This window comes from Lepidochelys kempii, chromosome 4, assembly GCF_965140285.1.
Source record: "Lepidochelys kempii isolate rLepKem1 chromosome 4, rLepKem1.hap1, whole genome shotgun sequence".
Taxonomy (NCBI): Eukaryota; Metazoa; Chordata; order Testudines; family Cheloniidae; genus Lepidochelys; species Lepidochelys kempii.
The window spans coordinates 72,309,627-72,330,556 of NC_136383.1; the positions used below are offsets into that span (position 1 = coordinate 72,309,627).

The window sequence follows — 20,930 nt, forward strand, 5'->3', positions numbered from 1 at the left end:
ACAGTCGTGTTAGTCTGTATTCGCAAAAAGAAAAGGAGTACTTTTGGCACCTTAGAGACTAACCCATTTATTTGAGCATAAGCTTTCGTGAGCTACAGCTCACTTCATCGGATGCATCCGATGAAGTGAGCTGTAGCTCACAAAAGCTTATGCTCAAATAAATGGGTTAGTCTCTAAGGTGCCACAAGTACTCCTTTTCTTTATAGCAAATGAATATCGAAATTGAAAAGATAAGCAGGGATTCCCAGCTCCAAATTCTTGATCAAACCATAAGTCAACACTCTTACTCATCCCTGTTCATCTTATGTACAGCATGCCACAATTGCCTGAGTGTATTATAGAGTTTCATTCCACTTCCTGTTAAGTACTGGATGCTGGCTACCATTTGAGTACTTGCTATGACAGCCAATGGTTTGATGCAGGGTGGCAGTTCCAGTGTTTCTATTTGCTCAGTATTGTTTTGTGCTTTTATTAAAAAAATATGATTTTTGTTAAATAAAATGCTGGCTGCTTAAACTGTTAATGATGTTGAAGAAAGAAAATAAAGTACACGATTCCAGTTTTAACAAATAATCATAGTTAGTGTATCCTGCTTATTTTAAATAGTTCTTTTCCATTTTAAAATATGGTTTTGTGGATGAGTCTAATGCTTTTGAGAGTGATACGTTAGTTAGATCTAGGCATAATAAGAACGTAAAAATGGCCATACTGGGTCACACACCACACAACAGAACCACTAACCAAGGAACCTAACCTTGCAACAAAGCCCGTTGCCAACTGTGTCCACATATCTATTCAGAGGACACCATCATAAGGCCTAATCACATCAGCCACACTATCAGAGGCTCGTTCACCTGCACATCTACCAATGTGATATATGCCATCATGTGCCAGCAATGCCCCTCTGCCATGTACATTGGCCAAACTGGACAGTCTCTACGTAAAAGAATAAATGGACACAAATCAGACGTCAAGAATTATAACATTCAAAAAACAGTCGGAGAACACTTCAATCTCTTTGGTCACTCGATTACAGACCTAAAAGTGACCAGTAGTTAGATGGCCAGTTACAACCATATATACCCTGAGTTAACTGCTAGCATACAAATAAAGGCACAGTCAATTGTGTGATGGCATAATTACAGCCTATTTTTTAAACTTGGACCATTTGTGTCTATCTATACTGACTCTGCACCAATCTGTTGGTGTCACTCATTTCTTCTTGTGAGACACCGTCATCAGTTCTCAATGCAAAATATCCTGGAGGTTAATCTCCTAGCATGATTCATAAGAGCTTGAAACAGGGGTGGATGAAGTAATATATATAGTTCAGTATGTTAAAAATGGTATTTGATTACAGTGCCATGGAAAAGAAAGAAAGTTTCTTAAATAAGATTTAAGCTGGGGGCCCTATCGTGGGATCTCAGCTGAGCCTGTACTGAGACAGACCAGTCTGGTGCAAACACAAGTGTGGATAGACTTGTAGGAATCAAGGAGAACAAGAATGTAATTTAAACTGTAGAGGTGCTGTCAGTCTGTTTTTCATGCTGATCTATTTTTTCTGTCTTTTTAAAAAAACATAATTGATTCTGCACCTATAGTATGAGCTTTCTATAACTTGCCATAGTACAGTCCATGTCACTTAAGTCTACTTTCCCTGATGTTTTTGTCAGGAACACATTGGAATTCAGTGGCATCCACCCTGAAGAGCTTGAAAGCTTCTGCAGGGCACAGTCTTAATTGATACTGACTATACTTTACTACATAAAGTAAAAAGGTCATTAAGGCCCCTAGATTTAAGTACCACTGAAATCCGTACAACGCCTGCTTGGTAGGCACCTAATTTCCACTCTAGAAGTCCCCTTAGGGGCCTAAATTTCTGCCTCTGGGCATGTGCACTGCTGACTCAGCTAGGTGGCCAGACACTTCTTATGCTTAAGACCAAGTGTGATCCTCAAACCAGGTGAAGATAGGTGTTGCCTCACCTATATTGTATGTGGGTCCTGATCCAGTAGTTAGGCTTAGAGTATGCCTAACTCCACACAAAATGGGAGGGAGTGGGGAAAGGAGGCAGCCTCCTTTAGATCTGAAGTTACATGGATTAGGGCACTCACAGGTTCAGTTCTTCCCCTTGCCAGATTAGGGGATAAGAACTGAACCAGAGTTTCCCCACATCTCAGCTGAGGGCCACTGGACTATGGGATTTTCTGATGTGAGTCTCCCTATCTCTCCTGTTTAAACTGTTCCACTTTGCATTTTTAATTATTTATGCATTAAGCCAGAGAGCGTGAGAATGACACTTTAGTCTGATAGTTAGGGCACTCACCTGTTCAAATCCCTTCCCCTTAGGCAAAGAGGGAATTGAACCAGGGTCTCCTGCATTTTGGGTCAAAAGTTATAAGGAGCACGCATCTCCTCCTTGCTCCCTCCCTGCACAACTGCTTTGTGTGGAGTTCAGCCTGTGTATCATTACCACTTTTGCAAAAAATGTCCTAGGTGCCTGACTCCAGCAGAGGGTTCCCAGCTGTAGATTCTGGCCAGAGAATACACACCTTTCTCCAACCCGGGCATGTGCACCTAACTCCCTGAGTGGGGCGGGGCTTAGGACACATCCCTCTCATTGGCATCTGCCATTGGCTAGCTTAAGCAGCTCCCCACTTAGCAGGCTAGCTTTTGTGGATCCCATTCTTAGGCACCTTTCTCTCCCCATGCATTGTACAGGGAGCCTAGGCACCTAACTCAGGCTTTGTAGATTCCAGTGGTGTGGGGGGTGGGGACTAGGTGCCTAAAAGGCAGGTTTTGCAATGTCTAAGTCCCTTTGTGAATCTGAGCCTAGAAGACTAACTGAGGAAATACTTCATTTAGGACACTTTTTCGTTTTCTCTTTTGAAAGACACAACGATTTAAAAGATCACTTCAGCAAATTTGTTTCAGAATCAGCATACTCAAATTATGCAAAATAACTTCTGCTGACACTTCTACCAAAATGTCTGTGGATGAATCTGTTTTTGATATTAACATATCAGTAAAAAGGGCTCAAGGAGTCTCCTCCATCAACGTCTAGTTCCCCAATATAGAAGTTAGATACAATCCATTGAACAGTCCCAGTGCCAACACTGACTATATGAAATGAGAAAAGAAAGGAGGTGGTGAGGTTGGGCAATGAGCTTGCTCTCCACCTATACTAGCCACTAGAGCTGCCCAGCAGCATGCGCTCCTTCAGGCTCCCAGAAGATATTTCCAGCTAGCCATCCTTCTGCGACTTCTGCTTTAGCATGGCCACTCTTCACCCTTTACAGTGCACCTCTGGCTATAAAATCCATAACCTAGCCCTGTACTTTTAGATCTCTTATCTTGCTCTATTAGTTAGTTGTCAAATTCCAACAGAGTGCCCATGTGATTTTTTTCGTACTGTATGTGTTTTGATCAAATTTAAAACATCTTCATGTATAAAAAGTCATTATCCTACGAAATGATAATTGAAATTATTTTTTGCATATATATCCTTCATTGGAAGACTGACATAAAAATATCTTTCATGGTTGTAATCCCATGCAAACTCTATATTAATCCCTTGCTGCCCTGTTTGCAGGTGCAAATTACTATGTTTGGCATTCGGATTCATGGGAGTGATGTATAGAGATACACTGAATCCTAACATGGAAGCAGGTCTTTCCTAAATATTGGAATGACAGTCAGAATTTGAAAGGTCAGGGCATAAAGTAAGTCCTTCCTGACTGACAGCTTTTTTGGAGTTCAGATCTCCAAGCTATGTGGCTTGAAGATGGAACCACCCAGAAATGGTGACTGAGAAGTGAACCCCCACGTACAACATTCTTTGGCAATGGGAAGTTGGGATGGCATTGGAATGGTAGTCATGTTGGTTGTGAGTTCAATCCTTGAAGGGGCCATTTAGGGATCTGGGGCAATTGGGTATTGGTCCTGCTTTGAGTAGGGGGTTTGGACTAGATGACCTCCTGAGGTCCCTTCTAACCCTGATATTCCATGTATTAGCAAACAAGTTGTGACATCATGTCATGTGAGAAACCAGGAATGCATGTTTGAAAGATCTCTTTTGCAAAAATTCACTGAATTTACATGGGTTCAGCTGGACAGCTGCTCTTAAGCTGAAAGAATGTGCTCCAACAAATGGGGAATGGTGAAAATATTTCATATGTGAAGAACTTGGAACATATTTGTATGCCTTAAGAAAATGAAATATGTAGCCCTAGATTAAACAAATCTTTTAATAGTGGGCAACTTATTTCTCATGTGTATGCCAGCTGAGCCTCAATAACAGTTGATGTGTCTTAATCATTTACATAGAAATGGACTCCAGTGAAGACTGAGACTAAAGTAGGTGTATCTTAATGTTATTGTGTATATTCCAGTTTTAAATATGGGCCAATAAGAAGTTATTTTATGTTGTTTATAAGTGATTCATCACTTTTTATAAGTGATTCATTCTCTAATTTTTATGCACAATATTCCTATTTTCATACATGTTCGTTCACTTGGAATTTTTAGAGGCTCACTACTATTTCTAACTATCTTTTTATTCCAGGTTACCTTCTGACTGATTAGCATTCGGAGGGTTTAAACACATAACACATTTTCCCCATACATCTAATACAGAGAGCCAAAGAATAAACAATTAATGACATTCGTGGACTGTCGGTAATGTAGACCAACATAACTTTTATTGTGGTTGCTTTCAGCCTGAAATAATGGCTTTTCAGGTATCAAAGATCCTCAACCACCAGGAGTGTTTTTATTCTCTATATTCCCATATCTATATTTGAAGCCATGTTTACAAGCTGCAAAGATTCAACTGGAGTGAAGAATGTGAGAAATAAGTTGTGAAGTATGAGAGGCGGAGAGCTCATGAACTTTCCATTCCTTGAGAAACTTACTTCTACAGAGTTTATTTGTAAATATTTATTTCTCTCTGCTACAAGACAACTGCTACCTTGGATAGGCTTGTCTACCAGAGGCAGCAGCCATGGCTTTTCACACTTTTCACAGCTCAGTATGCTGCAGGTACCATATAGTCTGCGGGATCAGGCCTTGCATGCCATTATGTTAGTCACTAGAATCTAGTAGTGTAATGTAGTATACGCTGATAAAAATAATTTAACAATACTGTTATTATAAAACATGGTTATTACCAATAACATTTGAATTTATTCTCTTTTCAGAGTTGTCTGTCTGATTACCAGTTCCAGCAGTCTGCTTTCCATCTATATGTGGAACAATCAGGGGGAAATGTTTATGTACAAATAGCAAAAGACTAGATTTAAGATCTGGTATGTGGGTCTAAGGGAAGACTATTTCTCTGCATGTACAACGTGTAAAAAGTAGAGAAAAGAAAAGGAACTAAAGACCATAACCAGTAAATATTTCGCCATCATTAACATTAATAATGTACAGATACAGGACAATGAATGAGTTATCATAGCATTAATGATTCATTTTATTCTTAACTGTTAAGATATATCAGTATTTGAGATTAGTGTTACAATTATAGTACTTGCTTAGGTGCTAGTATAATTATCTGTAGTGACTCATGTATATATAGGTAGGGCCGCGCCATACACTGACCATTAATGGCTCTCATGTCACTGGAAGGTAGGGGGGCTTGAGTGTGTATATATATGTGCATGAGTGGGTTGCGGGCAATATAGGATTTTTAATGTGAAGGAACATGATGATCCATGAAAGAGACTTCACTGTAGAGCATTAGTGCATCTAAACATGATTTAAATAAAAATTGTTTGAAACACTCTTTTCAAATGGTAAATTTGTTTCTTTAGATGTTCTCCAGGAGGACATACACGTTGAGTGTAAACAAAAACCAATGAACCAAAAACACTCTCTCACAAATCCACAGCACATAATTTCCTCCTAAACTTTACTTCAGGCATAATCAAGCACTATAGGCTGGGATTTTCAAAGAGGAAAATTAAATTAGAGTTGAGTGCCTAACTCCCTTAGGCCTCTTTGAAAATCTCACCTTTAGGTAATACAGTATGAACATTTTAAAACAGATAATGCTTACCAAATTAATTTGTATAGTGTTTTCCCAGTCCTTTTCATTATTCACTCCAGCATTATTAACCACAACATCCAGCCTTCCAAAATGTTCAATTGTTTTTTTAAAAGCACCTACAGTAAAATCCAAGGGAAAAATTCCTTAGCTGTCTTGTTTTCCATATTTTTAAATGTTACACATGGAATGCAAGGCACGATATTTGTTACCCTACCAAAGTATGTTAATTCATCATTTTTTTAAAACAGTTAATGTTAAACACATACTTTGTTAATGTTTAACAAATACAACACTTGTCTAACTATTCAACAAGTATTAACAGTAACTCTATTTAAGACTGTTAATGGAAGTAGAATAGTACAACCTTTTCACTCAGCATCTTCTGAAATCAAGTCTTTATTGCTTGATCTTGCATTAGTTTGGGTATTCAAGAAATTCAGGATCTGATCCCATGTATCTTTTAAAGAAAAACTTTACACAGTCTGAAAAACTCATGTTTGGGTTTGAATTCAAATTATTTTAAGAATGAGTCTATCCTTACTCAATGATGTAATTAATAAATATTTTAAATCTTTAAACTATCAATTCTTCACCATATTCCTTGATGAATTGTACCTATTTATGAGTAATTGATGTACACCCTATATATACAGTTACTGATTTATAGCCTCTCAGATTCAATCTCATTCCTTCTATTGTTGACAAATTACCTCCACAGAGTTTCTATACATCAGACAGAATTAAAATTAATGGGCCAGATCCTCAGGACCTCTATGCTCAGCACAACCTGTGCAGGTAGGGAATTCCCAAAGTGGCTTATAGACACCTTTTGTGGGACCCTAAAGATGGCAATGTTTTCAGAATAAAAAGCTTACAACACTTTTGTGGTGCCTGTTTTTTTCAGGGTTGCAAAAATACTCAAAGACAAAAATACATTTAAAAAAGAAAGTGCAGAGATGTCTGTACTGCCAGAATCTGACTCAACAGCAATGTGTGCATATTTCCCAGCAATTTAGAGTTCTTAAGGGCTTTATCATAAAACACTGAACAAGTGTCATTAACATTTTCTGTGAACAAAAGAACAGTTTTGAGTCGTGTCTCTGCGCATTTTACTTTTTCTTTCCTCCAAGCATTGTTCATCACACGGAACACTTGTTCCATTGAACTGTTTGTCTGTGGCAAACATCAAACAAATACTACATAACAAATATATGTTGAATGAAAATAAATAACTTGATGAAATGAAAATCCAGACCACGTCAGATTCCCTGAAAGGTATTCTTGAGACACCAGGCCATTGTGGCCAACAGAAAAGTTACAACAAATTACAAAATTACAACAGCACTGTTGCCATATCTCCTTTTCTCTGGCCACACCCTTACACTAGAATGGGTATAGCACCAACAGCATCAGGTGTTTGTGTCATTCAGGATTACCCTAGTTAGGGGAATCACCAGGTATTTGGCTAAGGCTGCCAGAGCAATTTTAGAAGGGGTCAGAATATGGTACAATAGTCGTTTTTAAACACAAGAGCATTGTATCATGTTAAAAACAGCTAAAAGCAAAGAATGCATTCATCTAACCTCCCTTGCCTTTCAGAGTTAATGATGATATTATCCTCCACTATAATGCTTTGATATTTAAAGGGCTCTATTTTTAGTTTCCTGTCTTTTCTGTTTTGTGTTAAGTTTATTGCCTATTTTGTTCTTCAGTCTCTGAACCTAACATTCTCTAACCATGTTACTTCCTTAGTGGCCCAATCCTGCACTATCAAAGTTAATTGAAATTCTTTGACTTCAGTGGGAGCAGAACTGGTCATTCAGGGAATCAATGCAGTTTTGGGGATGCAGGATCAGGCCCTTAATTTGATCTCAATTTCAGAATTTGGCTTTATGCTTCACTTGTTTTTCATCCTGCTCTCTACAGAAGCTCTTCAATAACACTGTCCTTGACACATAGCATTCAAAGTCTTCTGTCTTAAAATAACAAAAACAAAAAACTTTTGGCTTATTCTTAATGATGTGTGTATCATTCCTAGGCCTATACAAATAATCTTGACCACACTAGGAAAAAAAAAGCAAATACTTTTCAACTGGTCATATTGATGTGTTGAAAAAAATGTTGATTAGTTTATGTAGTCTACTGCTGGCAACAGGTTTGTCAGTCCACAGTGATCACATCTGTTTAGGGTCTGGTCACAGGGTGGCACTACCTCTTTAAGAGGGAGCAGGGTCAGTGTACCTTGTGTCTGGTCAGATGACCAAGATTAGGCTTTAAAAGAGGGTACCTGGGCTTGGGAAAGGAAGAGACCTGGTGAATTAGGGCTGGTAGACTCCCCTAAGGGAAGACAGGGAGAACCTGAAAGGAACTGTTTAGAAAAAGGTCCTCCAGAGAGAAAAGCCCTGGGTGGCTATGCTCAGGGAACAGGACCAGGAACAGCAAAACTGACAGATACACCTGTGAGAGGAGGCAGTGAGAGCCTGAGAGGTAAAGGGGTTAAAGTCTCCTGTGAGTAAAAGCCAGGGTGAGTTGAAGAACTGTTTTTGTTTGTTTGGACAATAAAACTGCTGAAGAGAGACTGTCTTTGAGAGGTGGGGAGAAGGCCTGCCTTGTTACATATCCATATGAAACAAAAGAATCTTGTTAGTATTATGATAATTAGTAATTTATAATTATTGTATTTATTTTGCATATACATCCATCTCACCAGTGTTCTTGGCACTGTACAAAATATAAAATACCACCCTCTGAAAATATAAGCACCTTAAAATAAATGAGAGGCTCCAACTTAAAGGGGATATGAAAAGGAATGGAAGGGAGGTATAAATATGGATCAAGGCTGATCAGTCCAAAACTGCTTTGCAGAGAAAAATGGTTTTAAGGTGATTTTTCAAAAGTAGGTTGGGAGAAAATAAAACCAATGTCTGTGCAGAGAGAGCTCCACACTGTTGGGCCATGCACAGCAAAAAGCATGACCATGACCTGACTGCAGATGTGATAGTGGGACCCTGAACAGTGTGCACCGTGTGGCTGCAGACTGTGTTCCTGATCCTGCAACTTGTTTCACAGGGGCAGTCACATGTCCATATGGAACTCCAGTGAAGCAACAGAGGGATTTGCCCACACTGAACAAATTGTAGTATGAGGACCACTGTCCGTAAAAAAGCTTACAGAGTAGGTAGCCACTAAGGAATTTAAAACTAACAGAGCCAATTTAAATTAATTGATCTACTTTATAGACAACCAGTATAAAAGAGTTGGGGATAGGTGTAGTGTAGTTATGCTTGTTTATACAAGTGAACAATCAGATTGCTGCATTCTGGACAAGCTGCAAATTGCTGAAGTTTTGTGAAGAAAGAATTAAAATAATCACACATTGCTTCTGTGAAGATTATCATGTGACAAAGGTGCAATCATAGAATTTATGAGGCAGAAGAAAGAAACTATGTGTTTATATCAAGTCTAACATCTTTTTCCATGGAAAGAGCATTCACATAAGTGACCCAAGGTTTTTTTTAACCTAACTAAGGATCTCTTAATGAATCTGCAGTCATGGGATGTTGTGGTTATCATGAAATGTTTGTGAGATGTCTGTTGTGAAATGCTGCATAAAAAAGTAAATATTATTATCCAGAGCTCAGTAGAGCAGTTTATTCCTGAATGAGGACATGCACAAAATCAAAAATCACAGGAGTTGATTGCTTTTTATCTGCAATGGTTTAAGTTAAAATTTAAAAAGCTGTATTATAAGTTATTTCTTAGCTTAAAGAGCAACATTTCATTCTTGGCATTTATGGCCAGATTCTGATCTGAACAATAGCAACCTAAATTCAGACTAGTTCCATTGTACTGCTAAGTATCTGTATTGCAGATCACTCCCAGCAGAAACTTGTCACTTTCATGGTGAGAAGATGCATTTTTTAGTCTGCCAGGAAGCTTTATTAAACACTTTAAATATTTTATTAAGTAAATACTCTACTTTATTAAACACTGGATTTTAAAGTTTTTAATACATTACTCATTAAATAATCCTTATCTTATGCAGAGGCTTTCATACAAAAGTATCACAAAACATTCAGTGACGTCTTTATCCTTTCTTTACTATGTGCCAAGTCCTAAAGCCAAAGGCACACACTGGTAGTAATATTTCACATTTGCAGAGTGAGAAACAGATCCTACTTGAGTCACGCTTGTAAGGGATCAGAAATAGGCTGCCCTCCAGAAACCTTAATTGCACAGTTATAGGTTCAGTAGCCCAGCTTTGTTCAGGTTGTTGCATGTTATGATAGTGTATAATGCTGACAGATTTCCCTCCTTACCTTGCAGTTGCTCCTGATCTGTAACATCGCACTGAATGAAAAGAGTCCTCTGAGCTTCAAACTGCTCATCCAGGGCAGCTTTGCTCTCCTCACCGGCTTCGAGGTTCCGATCCACGAGAGCCACCTGTGCCAGGAGGAGGTCGGGGCGATGCACGTGAGAGGAATGATCACAGCATTTATAAGGCAAGGGAAATTCAAGAGGGACGAGCGGACCCCCTCCCCCCGCCAAATACCACACAGCCTTTTCCCAGCCGGGGAGGTGACGTGTCTAAGGCCCCTCTTGCTCCAACCTGCACACCCCAGCGGGAAGGAAAACTGGCCCTGGGGAGGGGCACGAAGCCGGGAGAAGAACAGCAGCAGGTACCTACAGCGTGCACGAAAACTGGGGGAGAGGCTCTTGGCTTCCTAGAAAGCAGCAGCAGCCCCTGGGGAAGCGACCTCCTAAGAAGGCGAGAGTGGCTCCGGGATGGCGGCAGCCCCTGGGTGGTGCGCCAGGGACACGCGCGCTTACCTTCGCGCCCTCCTCCAGCAGCGCTTGGACAAAGGCTCTGCCTATGCCCTGCGCCGCGCCAGTCACCAGAGCCACCTTGCCATTCACGTGCATGCTCGCTGCTTGCTGAAGGCTGAGCGCCGCGCCGGTCTCTGTCCCTCGCCAGGGCTCTGGGGCGCGCGCGCTCGCACTTGGTATTTATAGAGTCCCTGTCTCCTTTATCTTCCCTCACAGCCGTGCCTCCGCGGGCAGCAGGCGAGAGGGAAGTTGCCAAGCACACTGGGGATGGGGATCCTATCTCGGTGTCACCTGCCCTGTAAGTTCACTTCCTCCCTCCCCCTCCTCTTCCTCCTCCTGCCGTCGCTGCTGCGGCTCCTTCTCTCCTTTCTTTCCCTTCTCCTGGGACAGCGCTGACACCCGCCCAGTGCGTGTCTGCGGAGTGGCGCCGGGCATTCCCGGGCAGAGCGTCCCCGGGAGCCCCAGGTTTGACGGGGGCCAGCAGGGGCGCTTTGCACGCTCAGCTTCCCCCTCTCGCTGGTATGTTTTTCTTTTTTTTTTCCAAACGAACAAAAGCCCGAGCTGCAGACTCTGGGGACAGGTCCTGCCTCTTTTCTTCCCCTTTGCGTCCGGACAAATGGCGTGAGAACAAGTTAGGGGACTTTTGATAAGGGCTGTTGGCAACTGCTCAGGTTTTATCCGTTTTGCTTGGCCCAATTCGTATCAGCAGCAGGCTAAATAATTGGAACAAGTTTCAGAGCCCGAAACAATAACAAGCGTGGAGTCCCTCCTCAGACTCCTAAATGCATTGCTGGGCCCCATCAGTTCCCCCCACCCCCTTTTATAACAGCTGGGGGAATCTCCTGTGTGTTCATACTTCCCCCAGGGTCATCATGTCTCTGCCATTGCTTTCTAAAAATGTTCCAGCTATCAGGTTACTAAGGTAAATAATAAGATACTTTTTTAAAAATGTAATTAAATCTGCCATAATCTATCCATCACAAAATATGGAGCTAGGTTTTATTAAAGGACTTTATAAATAAAGTACTGTCTGCCTCTCCACAGGAGACACAGATGTCCGAAGAGTTAAAAATATAAAATTAACAACAAACCTGAAATAAATTACCTCTAAATAAATAAATTGCTCCAAAGCCAGCCAAAGTAATTTCAGTAAGAAGAGGGAAGCATTGAGGCAAATTTGTGCTTGGTGTAACTCCATGTAAATCAAAGAATTTACACCAGGAGAGAATTTCTTGCATTCCTGTAGTCCCATTGATGCCAATGGGAGGTTTGGGTATACAGGCATTAAGGATTAAATCCAATATATTTTATGCTTTTAAAATATATAGATATATGCAAAACCAGAATAATTTTGTAGATGCCACATACATTTCTTATATAGAGAGAGGGTCTTGTACTTTGTTGTTTATGTAGGCTGAGTTGTACACCTAGCTGAGCCCCTTGGCCCTCTCCCCCACTCCTGCCCATGGTCAGAACTCTATGATTTTGGTGAAAGTCAAAAAAGCAGGCTCCAGTTTTCCCATTTTCAATCCAACATCAATGTGGGTGTGGGGTGGAGTGAGGACTCTAGTTAGGATTGGCTGGATTGGGGACAAGGGACCCATCTGGGGGAGCATGCTGCTGGTGTGGGGGTGAGGAGTCTGCATGGTAGTAGTTGGCCAGAGTGGTGAAGTGAGGGCCCCCAGAGTTTTCCATTAAAATCTGGCCCACAGAGTGCCCGCTTGGTGCTGCAGGCAGAGGAAGATCTCTGGTGCCCTACTTTCTAACATAAGCCTCACACTAAACCCTGAGGTCTCTGTCTCACCACCATATCTGGAGTGACCAAGTGGTGGTTTTGGTGATAAACAGAAGCTATAGCACTACAGACAGGGAAATGCCATGGAGTTGAAGGTAGGGCCTCATTTTGGTTGGCCAAATATTTGAGAAGATATATTCTATTAGAATGTAAATGTAATTTTTTTAAAAGCCAAACTATTAAATTATCTTAGTACCAGTCTCGTAAATGAGAATGATGGGTGTCTTTACCTAAATTAATTTTAAAAGTCACTATTCTGGTTCCATGCAGTAAATTCAATAGTATATTTTAAAAACCTCATTGCATATTTAAAAAAAAATCATTGTATGTGAGTACCACTGCACATTGGTTCTGGCAAGGGCTAATCCCGCAAGGTACTGAACGCCCTCAATCCTGGGCTCAGGCCCTGAATGAGTAAAGAAGAATTTTCGATAACAGTTGAGTATCGGTTTTGAATCATCCCTGCCCTCTCTTTGCCTGATGTAATTACAGAAAAACCATTAAACCCCCAACAGTTGGCATAATCTTTAAACAGTATAGTAGTATGGCAGCTGGGAATAAAAGCAAAACAAACACATGTGAACCCCTCCCATGCCTCACCTCTTTCAATTTTGGCAACACACACTATAAGGAGCTCTCTGTTCTATTCACTTGACTATCAGATCGTACAGCAATGAATTTAGACTGTGTTTTTAATGTATGTATGTTGTGTTCTAAGGCACGGAGTATATCAGGACTGTGAGAAAGCTATTTAACAAGCTGGGATGTTTGATTAAAATTAGGAGATCAGCCTACAAGAATAACTCATTTCTGTTAGGGTTATAAGGATTTTAGTGTAATTGTAATTTATAATATTCTGTCAGTCTCATTAAAGGGAAACTCACAAATGGTTCAGACCCACACTTTTTGGTATTTACATGTGTCATGAATATAAAGGGAAGGGTAAACCCCTTTGAAATCCCTCCTGGCCAGGGGAAAGCTCCTCTCACCTGTAAAGGGTTAAGAAGCTAAAGGTAACCTCGCTGGCACCTGACCAAAATGACCAATGAGGAGACAAGATACTTTCAAAAGCTGGGAGGAGGGAGAGAAACAAAGGGTCTGTGTCTGTCTATATGCTGGTTTCTGCCGGGGATAGACCAGGAATGGAGTCTTAGAACTTTTAGTAAGTAATCTAGCTAGGTATGTGTTGGATTATGATTTCTTTAAATGGCTGAGAAAAGAATTGTGCTGAATAGAATAACTATTTCTGTCTGTGTATCTTTTTTGTAACTTAAGGTTTTGCCTAGAGGGGTTCTCTGTTTTTGAATCTAATTACCCTGTAAGGTATCTACCATCCTGATTTTACAGGGGGGATTTCTTAATTTCTATTTACTTCTATTTTTATTAAAAGTCTTCTTGTAAGAAAACTGAATGCTTTTTCATTGTTCTCAGATCCAAGGGTTTGGGTCCGTGGTCACCTATGCGAATTGGTGAGGCTTTTTATCCAACATTTCCCAGGAAAGGGGGGTTGCAAGTGTTGGGAGGATTGTTCATTGTTCTTAAGATCCAAGAGTCTGAGTCTGTAGTCACCTAGGCAAATTGGTGACTTTTTATCTAACATTTCCCAGGAAAGGTGGGGTGCAAGGTTTTGGGAAGTATTTTGGGGGGAAGGATGCGTCCAAACAGCTCTTCCCCAGTAACCAGTATTAGTTTGGTGGTGGTAGCGGCCAGTCCAAGGACAACGGGAGGAATATTTTGTACCTTGGGGAAGTTTTGACCTAAGCTGGTAAAGATAAGCTTAGGAGGTTTTTCATGCAGGTCCCCACATCTGTACCCTAGAGTTCAGAGTGGGGGAGGAACCTTGACAACATGAATGCAAGATCTGGGTTATCCGTATTTGTTATGGTAGAGAGGGCTCTCAGAAGCCCCTTATTAAAGTCCTGTGATCCATTGGAAGGAAAGTTTGGGGTGATTTCTGTGTTTTTAAATGATGTCTCAACCTTCTCTGGTTTAAAAAAGAAGAGCATAAAGAAAACTTATTGTTTGGCTATGAGGAGGAAATAAATATGCAAAAAATAATGAATGATCAAGAAGGTTATAAGGCTACATGCTGGATCCCCTCCTCTTCTCCCTCTACACTCTCTTTATAGTTGACCTCATTCACAAAGATGAGTTGAAATATCTTCTTTAAGATGACAGCTCACAGATCTACCCCTCTACTCTAGGTCTGTCTACTGTCAAGCTAAAATCTTTGCCTTTCTTTCTGACTTGTAGGTATCCAGCTGTCAGTTTAACTTCAATATGCCAAAACAGAGTTCCTAACTTCCTCCTAATTTCCCCTCCTGCCTCCAAGACCTCCTTTCTCAGTTATGATGGACATTACCACTGTCTTCCCCCTGCCTCAGTGACATAATGTAGACATCTCTCTTTAGACCCATAGCTCCAGGTTATAGCTTGTCATTTCTTGCTGCACTGTATCTCCAAGGTCCAGCCTTTCTTCTTCATCAACATAGTTAAAACTCATCCAGACCTTCACCTTATGTCTCAGTTCCTGCAGTTCCCCCTCTCTGACCTTGAAAAATGCCATATTGCCCCACTTTGCTGCAAAGATCATTTTCCTGGCTCATCATTTTAACCATGTCATCCCTCTCTTGGCATCCTTCCACTGGCTTTGCTTTTCCCACCATGTAGAACAGAAATGACTGTCTTTATTTTAAGGCATTGTTTATCCTCAGCCTTTCGTCTTGTATCCACTATCTAGATGTTGACTTCTGTCTCCGCTCTGCCAATAATTTTGATTGCTCATTTATCAAATTTTTCAAGAGACTTTGCATGTTCTTCCATGCTATCTCTTATGCATAAAAGGAGCTTACTGTAAATAGCCTCAGCACCACTTCATTATCTTTCTTCAGATCCCTCCTTAAACTTTCCTCTGCCATGATGTCTACAAAAATCTTGACAACAAATTGAATCTGATGTGCTGTGATGATTTCTAATCATGCTGTTCAGAACTGTTACATTGTTACTTTATGCTCCCCTGTCTCTGTGTTGTATCCAATTCTTGTCTCTCATTCTATACGTAGATTGGAAACTCTGAAAAATGGACCATATTACATACTCACACATAGTAAAGTGTTTACTTACTAAGGAGAAGTTTGGAGAGGTACTTCTAAAATTACATGCCCAAGGAAGCAAGTGCAGCTTCTATGCAGTACCACAAATACCAAGATAGTTTGATGGTTTCTTAATAAGAATTTGGTTTTGTATCTATTTTAGGTACTGTACTTAGGTGACCCCCATTACTGTAATATTTGAGCACCCCACAATGTTAACATTTATCTCCTCAACAACCCTGTGAGATAGGAAAGTACAATTATTTCCATTTTATTGCTGGGGAACTGAGGCACAGAGACTAAGTGACTTGACCAACATCACACAGGAAGTCTGGCAGAGCAGGCAATGGAACTCAGGTCTACCCAAATCCCAGACTAAGGCCCTAAGCACTGGACAATCTTTCCTCTTTAAACTGAGTCTAGCACTTTAGACCACATGGACACACTGCCAGCCATAACTAAATGACCCTAATATTCCTGGCCTCCCCTTGAGTTCTCAGTTCTTTGTCCCCAGTGACATTGTTCAGATTACTGGTAGAGCTGTTTACCTCTGATTCTTATGGCTGAGGCAATGGTGTATGGTAACATGTCTTTTGGCAGATCCCTGTTCCTGGTTTTAATTTCAGTTGCTGGTCTAGTGAATTAGACTGTAGTGGTTCTGACATCTCTGACAGCCCCACAACAAATAAGATTCTTTCAGAGATTATTACTAGGGTTGCAAACATCAGTTAATTATGATATCTGAAATAAAACTTAGATGAAATATTTAAATACTGTGGTGTGATAACTGGTGACTTTCTAAGTCACTGTGTAATAGAGATACCATTCAGAGTCCATACTGTCACTGAACTTTGGAATTTCAAGACTCAGCCCATTCTTTATTGCATTTGTAAATCAATAAACGCCCCTATTAAAGAAGGTACAGTAATACCACAACTGGCACTTGATCTGAAACATACCGCTTAAACTTTGGCCTTTGCTGCCTACAGTTACACACTTGTTTTCTTTTACTTTATTTTGGAGTTTTCAGGTAACATACAAGCTCAATGACAAAGATAAAGCAAAGAAGACACTTCAACATTGCTGTTGCATGCCACTGCATACACTTGATGGAACAACCAATATGTCCTGGATCTCCATAATATAAATAAAATCAGTCTCTGTGACCAAAAAGACAGAACTAATTTGCGTTGGTCATTATACACTTACTACAGTCCACTGTCACATCGAGAACCAGGTGGTCCACCACTCTGAAGTAGGACATAAGAGGTGTGTGTCAAACCCAATCCAATATGCTGTTGCTAAAATAATCTTCTTTGTCAGTCATCTGGGGCCATAACCACCATCGCCCCCTTTTTGAATCCCTCTTTTTGCTCCCTATTGCCCTGTGTATTAAGTTTAATCTTTTTGCTCTTGCTTTCATGGCACTAGCCCAGCTTCCATCTCTAACAACTCTTGTCACAGTTTTTCCTTGGTCCGCCACTACTCCAGTGACACAAGCCTCCATGCCTTCTTGGTTTCGTCCTTGCATTCACAGCTATGTCCCTTCTGCTATGCACGTAGTACCCTCTTTAACCCCACTTCTTTCATGTTACCTGGAAAAAAAGTTTTTGATTACCATAAAATACAAACAAACAAAATACCCTGAAAGACTAATCCAGGCTGCTACATTGCTTGAATAGCCAAATGGTCATGTTATTGTAACCCTTGTTCTTGAAAATGTGAACTAGAATAATTAATCTTCTAGGTTGGAAAGTTTTCATTAATTTTCCCAAAGGTCATGATTCACAGTACTCCAAGAAACCAGCCAAAGCTGGCCTTTGGGTTCTGTAAGAACCGTGGCTGAAGTCCCTCTGTTTCTGGGACAGTTGAAGTGGTTTAAGATTCCACTACACACACTTCTTACATAAGAGTGTCCCAAAGTATCATCTCACTGCACAATGCTGTGGACACGGTGGGTGGAGGCTGTTGAAAAGTAATTTAGTAAACTAACCCAAAGATGCTAAACTGTGGTATGGATGATAATGCAGAGTCCAGTGAGCTATACTTTTCCCCCTCTGTGGGGTGTATAGGGAGGGAAGAGATGATGTAAGGAAGCTTCCCCCCCTCCCCCCACGCATTGTTGCACAGGGTATGGGCACAATACATTTGAGTCTGGAGACACTGTGTCTGGTCAGAACAACAGGAGGTGTTAGTCTCCAAAAGGTGCATGTAGTGGTAAAACTGTGACTCATTGCACTGGCTGGCAGAGCTGACTGAGTACCGAGGAATGTACTTGCTGCACTCATGCAAAAGGTGGTGGAATTGCTGCAGCAGAACTTGCTAGCTAGAATTATTCCTGGGGCCCTTGTTACAGCTTGGTCTTCCTTCACCACAATGTGGCCAATGATACAAAAGACAAAATATTGCCCTAAAGCTGCATTTTATGTTGGAAACACTATTTATAAACAATTTATCATTAAAGGTTACTCAGGCTATCATCTGCTTGGGTTTTTGCAGCATTTAATGTTTTTACTGGAGCTCTAGCAGATAGACACAAAACTTCCTTTTTCCCAGGACTCTTAAAATGGCAACTTTTATGAATACAGCATTCAGTTTTAATAAAAGAACTTAGGAGTTGTCATATCCAATCAGGTAGTGGTCCATCTGTATCCTGACAATAGACCGTAAACGTGGAAAAAACTCCATTAGGGACAATTATGAATTGTAACAGACTCTTTTTCCTAAACCCCACCAGTTATGCCCTAAAGCATGAGCTTTTATATTCCTCATTTTATTTGTTGTGGGAAAGGAGCTCAAACATTTACTTTTCAAAAAGAAATGTGTTAGTGTAAGTTAGTCACGTTCCTTAGTTTAATGGTAAAGTTGGCATGAACAAAGGATGTATACAGACACACACATACCTTTATCTCTATTGGCATGTACACCACCATTTGTACATGCCAATATTATGTGTCAGTTAAACATGCAACTACCACAAAGAACTATTTTCAAAAATCACAAGTATGGAAAGGTATTAAGATATTCCTATACTGTTTTGATAATTAAACATTTTGGCAGGATGTTTTGAGAGGCACATAATTCTTTCTAGTTAATTTGCACCTTTCTTTCAAATATATTTATAATTAGCAATACTCAAAGAACGTTTTTAGATATTCTTATCAGATTAAGCCTTTCAGCCTCCCTCTGCAAAGCAGGACACAGAAACCATCCACAATGAGGAACATAATTTTTCTTTATTGCCTTCACACGAACCTGAAGCTGAAGTAATGAATATGTTCATACATGAAAGGAATAACTTCTCTCTGGAGAAAACTAATTGACTGAGATTATATTATGTTATGTTATGCACTTACCTTTGCAGGGCAGCCTTAGACCACATTGCGGAAACAAACAAAAAAGGCAGAGCAGTTTTCTGGTTCTTTTGGGAAATTATTTTTGTTGGTGTAAGTACAGGTTAGCAATGAAAATTCTGAATTATGTATCCAGGCAATTTAGAATTATAAAATGTCCAGTGAGGCAACCCGTTATAAAAACTAGAAAAGTAATAAAACTTCTATTAAAAAAAACATATTAGTAAGAAAACCAACAACGTTCGCTGGATTATATGAATTTTCCATGTAACCATTAAAATGTTGCCTTATCTCACTATAAAGATATTAGGTCAGATATTCAGCTTGTTTGTCAGCATAACTCCATGGAAGTCAGCTAAGCTTTGCCAATTTATACCCTAAGGACCTGACCTATAATTTTTTTAATATGTATAAGTTTTTTCCATCAATATTATTGTCTTGAATTCAAATTAAAAATATGAACACAGGCTTATTATTGTATGAGTCCATTCTGAGGCAAGTCAAGGAGCAGCTAATGCAGTCAAACTGGTCTCCATTTCCCATGTGTAAAATGAGGATAGTAACACCACCTTACCTCACAGGTGTTGCAAATATATATTTATCATGTTTATGAAGCATTCAGCTGCTGCAGTAATGAATACCATACACTATCCATTGAGAAAATACAACACATTCTATAGTCAGTGCAGGGATTGTTGGAAAAAGTAGCATGTGACCACATAATTAAAGACTATCATAATATGCACAAGGGGACCAAATTAAAGTTGCACAGGCTTACTTTGCAACTTTAATATTATTTTAATTTAGATTTGTGTATATAATAGGATAAAAGCTAATAGAGAAATAATATTCTTGGAGGGAGGCCCTTGAAATAGTTGCCTTTCTCAAAAGCTTCACTTGCAATTCTGCTTATCCAGGTAAGATGTAAGGAGAAGAGCCCTAAGGCAACATTTTATAATGCCTCAGACTATTGTTTTATAATACCATGGTACTCTTCATGACAGTTAATCTTAAAAGTTTGCAATTTCTATTTAGTCTTATCATAAAAGCATTTTATTCTCTAATGTGGGGTATTGCATATTCTCTTTCCATTTTTATTTTTTACATTGTTCTATTATTTCATTATAAGATGGAGAAATCTGAATAAGTTATAACTGATTCTACTTTAATCAGAACTCTGAAATCTGGATTCAGTCCCCAGAACCAATAAGAACCTGTCTGAATGTTTCCATTTTATTTCACCAATATTGCTAAATTCAAATTTTCAACTTGTATTTTGAAGACTGTCTTTCTCATTTAAAAATACCATCTCTATCAGCAAACACTGCTTTTGGAAGAAAATTGTGTGATGTAAGCAGAATTTTAAAAAGTGATGTTTTGTGCTCCATTATATCAAATTAGTGCGTTGAGCAATTACATTCAGAAAAATGCTGATGTAGGCTTGCTTTGGAACATTGGTCAAGAAAATATACAAATACCAAAGATTAACACATAGATAGGGAGATGAGGACACTAAGTTTTCATAAACTCAGTGAGGTGGAAGGAATTGTAGAAGTACCGTTTAAGATAGTGAGACTCAATGTATGGCTCAACAGCATCTGGCTCACTGGTGAGTTGGAGTAAGGAATCAGCCAACATCCTGACTGAGGCAGTGATTGCACTGAGGAAGATAAACACACTCAAACAGGCACACACATTGCTACACACAGTTGGGTGTGTTAAAGTTATCCTTGTGCTGGGAGCCAGGTTTGGTAAATTAAGACAATTTCTTTGATGTTTTAGCTTTTTAAAGTATTTCTCTAGGCAAAGGTAAT

At 39.8% G+C, this 20,930-nt stretch overlaps 1 protein-coding gene across 4 annotated transcripts in view; it reads right to left on the reverse strand.

The window, feature by feature from the left end:
- The window catches only part of HPGD (15-hydroxyprostaglandin dehydrogenase), a 37,910-nt gene extending 26,432 nt beyond the window's left edge, over positions 1-11,478 (reverse strand). The window contains exons 1-3 of one of the 4 annotated variants that reach the window (XM_073341662.2): positions 10,880-11,478; positions 10,369-10,492; positions 6,059-6,165 (exon numbers count right to left, since the gene is read on the reverse strand). In XM_073341662.2, the coding sequence (XP_073197763.1) occupies positions 6,059-6,165; positions 10,369-10,492; positions 10,880-10,972 (324 nt within the window). In that variant the 5' untranslated portion in view covers positions 10,973-11,478. Of the gene's footprint in view, positions 1-6,058; positions 6,166-10,368; positions 10,844-10,879 lie in introns of those variants that run through there. The other 3 variants (XM_073341663.2, XM_073341664.2, XM_073341665.2) reach the window with 3 other exon arrangements.
- Between the last annotated feature and the right edge of the window lie 9,452 nt (positions 11,479-20,930).